General features: G+C 37.7%; 1 protein-coding gene across 1 annotated transcript in view; it reads left to right on the forward strand.

Annotated features, from left to right (window-relative positions):
• Positions 1-3,956, forward strand: part of ITSN1 (intersectin 1) — a 119,767-nt gene that overhangs the window by 46,327 nt on the left and 69,484 nt on the right. Inside the window, exon 17 of the mRNA XM_009282959.2 lies at positions 461-585. Coding sequence (XP_009281234.1) covers positions 461-585 — 125 coding nt within the window. The remainder of the gene's footprint in view (positions 1-460; positions 586-3,956) is intronic.

Below are 3,956 nucleotides of genomic sequence, written 5' to 3' on the forward strand. Positions count from 1 at the left end.
AAAACAATCCTGAAATTCTTTAGTAAATCACCATTAATTTCAAAGTAAAACCAATTAACTGAAACAGTTGCTACTATGAGCAGCTCAGAAGGCAGATTTTTGAATGGAATTTAATAAATTAATTCAACAAACCAGCAAACAACTTAAAACATAAGTGACTTTTCAGATTAAGCTTTGTCAAACTTTTGTCAACTTTTTAGAGTCCCATTTTAAAAAAGGCTTTCTTGTTTCTTAACCCTTTAACATCTTAGGTTATATGGATAAAAATAGGAAAACAGTAAGTGGTTTATAGACCTTTGAAATCTACCTTAAATGTCTGCCAATGTATTTGGCAATACTGTAAGTTTGAACAGAGATATCCAACCATTTGCAAGTTTTGTTACTTCACAATTAAATATATGGGGCCATTAGTTATGATTCACATAGTATATGTTTACACATATTGTACTTTTTTCTCTAGGAGCTGAGAGAAATACATAACAAACAGCAACTACAGAAGCAAAAGAACTTGGAAGCTGAGAGGCTGAAAAAGAAGGAACAAGAAAGGAAGACAGTAGAACTAGAAAAGCAAAAAGAAGCTCAAAGGTAATAAACTGCTCTAATTTAAACACTTTCTGTAGAGATGCTAGAGTGCAAAGCATTTTGCAAACAAGTAAAATAAACTTTGCATTTCCAGGAGCATAATCTGATCTCAAATAATATATCGCTAAATGGCAAGAATACCCAAGACCTAGACCAAATTTCATTTCAGTGCAGATGATTCCTCTTAAAACTAGGGGAATCTCTTGATTTGTCCTTGAATGAGAAGTGTGCTGTGGAGATGAGCTTCTACATCTGGCTGTGACTCTTAACTCTCAGCGATACATACAGATTTCAGCATGTGTAGTGTACTTCTACACCTAGAGAGGTTCTTGAACAGTGTAACTAACTAGCTCTGTCTCTTATACTAACATTAAATACAGAGCTAATGTTTTTCTGCTACACACTTTGTTTTTCTACATTTTCAAATTTGTTTTTCTACATATATTTATAATATATTTATGTAAAATGAATGGCATATAGGCTAGCAACCAATTCTATTCTGACATCATTTATCAGTAGCTGTTTTATTTAATTTTTAGCAATTGTGGGGGTTTTATACTCTTAATGTAGACAGATGTTGGTCAAGAGATGAAAACAAAGGCCTGAGAACAAAGGGTCTTAAATTTATTGGTTATAGCATTACATGGACTGTGACCTAAAGCAAATTGATAGCCTGTGTTACTATTTGATGAGTCAAGTTAATTTTTACATTTCGGGCAAAAACGAAACAAGGTCTCAGTGAAAACCATATCTTCAAACAGAAATCTTATACACAGAAAGCAATTAAGTTTACACAATTCTTAAATCATTTGCATAAACCCTATACCTTTAAAAATCTTAAAAATCAACTTCAGAAATAACAAACTTTCTAAGAAAACAGCTTTCTGTCACGAAGAAATAACTACATTAAATATGGTTATTATGTTGGAACTTTCCTTGAAAACAAGAAGGCTGCTGAGGTACTGGGAGTATAGGAACACTAAAAATAATCTATTTCAGAATATTAAATAAAATACTCCACTTCCTTCCAGAAAAATGGAAATTTAAAAAACAGATTTAAAAAAGAAAAAACTTCTGTCATGGAGAAACTTCATGTCTGACTTTTCATGCTAGCTGAGCATTCAGACATGATTGGTAATGTAAAACTTCATGCCGCCCAAATATTCAAGTTTCTAAATAATCGTAATTGGTATACCTGATAATGAGCAGTATGCCAGTCTTACTGAGTTCCAACAGACACCAAAATGAATAAGGTAAATGATTAATACTCATAACGTGGATACTGCCCCATAATGATTGTGGAAGTATGCTGCCTTTTAATAGCTCTAGTGAAAGCAAAGCAAGAAAGAATAATCTTAAGATCATAATTATGTGCACTTTAACCTTTGGCTTAATGGATAACCACAATCACTTTATACTGAGAATCATCTTACAAATTTTTTCTTGGTAATCATGCACTGAATTGTGCACGTAACTTACTTAATTGAGCAAAGAAAGATACAGATATACATATTTGGGAATGGTAGAGGTCTTTTTGAAGACCTCTTACGGCTAATTAGTCTTAATTATCTTAAGGCTAATTCCATGCAGACTTGTATGATTGTGGGAGTAATAACACAGTTCAGAGTGGGGAAAAAAAACCCACATCTGAGTACAATGAATAGAGCTTACTCTTGGTGTTTGGGATAAGAACTGCCTGAGTGGTATAACGCAGTTGGTGAGAGAAAAAAGGAAATTGAAAGAGTAAAAGCACGTATAGGTAAATTGCAGATTAGAGGTCATATTCCACAATAATTAGCACGAGGAGTCTTGAAGTAAGGAAAAGAGCAGAATGTCAAGTTTTCTATTCCTAACCTTAAGCTGTGGAGCTCACACCTAGGCTTGTGTTTCTTTAGCTTCTCTGTCTCTTCTTATTCCCTTCCTTGTCTTCAACTCATGATATGAGCTTCCATAACAATCAAAGAAGAAAATTCCCCAGCTTCTATGGAAGGAAAAAAGAAATCACACATACCCCACACCCCCGCCACGATACATTTTTGTCTGCTCTTCTTGCTCCAGCAGTTAGAGCAAACTTGGTTTGTAGGTATGGGAATACTTAATCACTCTACTAGAAACATAATTAAAAACTCAATTTCCCATCTAAAGCCCATCTGACTAAACTCACTAGGTAGGACGCCACTCAAGTCAAAAGAAAATTGAGCTCTGTATGTGTTTGTGGTGCAGTTTCGGTGCTGCAACAAAACTGCTGAGTAATTGGCTCTGAATACTTTGCAAATGAACATACTGTTTAATATCTTCATAAGCGATCTGGATGACGGGATCAAGTGTACCCTGATGAAGCTCGCCGATGACACCAAACTGAGTGGGGAAGTAGACACTTTGGAAGGGAGAGCCGCCCTGCAGGAAGACCTGGATAGGCTGGAAGAGTGGGCTAACAAGAACCTTATGAAGTTTAACAAAGACAAATGTAAGGTCTTGCACCTGGGAAAACATAATCCAGGAATGCAGCACAGGCTGGGATCTTCCTGGCTGGGGAGCAGCTCTGTGGAAAGGGACCTGGGGGTCCTGGTGGGCAACAAGCTTAATATGAGTGAACAGTGTGCTGCTGCGGCAAAGAAAGCCAACAGGATGCTGGCTTGCATCAACAAGGGCATCACCAGCAGAGATAAAGAAGTCATTATCCCACTCTACTCAGTGCTTGTCAGGCCACACCTGGAATACTGCGTTCAGTTTTGGTCCCCGCTATACAAAAAAGGTGTGGACGGGCTGGAGAGGGTCCAGAGAAGGGCAGCAAAGATGATCAAAGGACTGAGAAGCCTGCCATATGCGGAAAGGCTGAGAGAACTGGGTTTGTTCAGCCTTGAGAAAAGAAGGCTTAGGGGAGACCTTATCACCATGTTCCAGTATTTAAAGGGTGGCTACAAAGAAGATGGAGACTCCCTTTTTACAAGGAGTCACATGGAAAAGATGAGGGGTAATGGGTATAGGTTACTCCTGGGGAGATTCCGATTGGACACAAGGGGAAAATTTTTCACAATGAGAACAATCAGCCATTGGAATAATCTCCCCAGCAAAGTGTTGAATGATATGAAGGACAAATTCAGCAGTTAAAGTAGGAGTTTATCAGAACAGTGAATTTATTAACTTGTGTCCTGGTTTCGGCTGGAATATAGAGTTAATTTTCTTCCTAGTAGCTGGTAGAGTGCTGTGTTTTGGATTTAGCATGAGAATAATGTTGATAACACACCGATGTTTTAGTTGTTGCTGAGCAGTGCTTACGCTAAATCAAGGCCTTTTCAGCTTCCCATGGTCTACTGACTGAGAAGGCTGGAGGTGCACAAGAAGCTGGGAGGGGGCACAGCCAGGACAGCTGA

The sequence above is a fragment of the Aptenodytes forsteri genome, unplaced genomic scaffold (genome assembly GCF_000699145.1).
Source record: "Aptenodytes forsteri isolate BGI_AS27 unplaced genomic scaffold, ASM69914v1 Scaffold2, whole genome shotgun sequence".
Lineage (NCBI taxonomy): Eukaryota > Metazoa > Chordata > Aves > Sphenisciformes > Spheniscidae > Aptenodytes > Aptenodytes forsteri.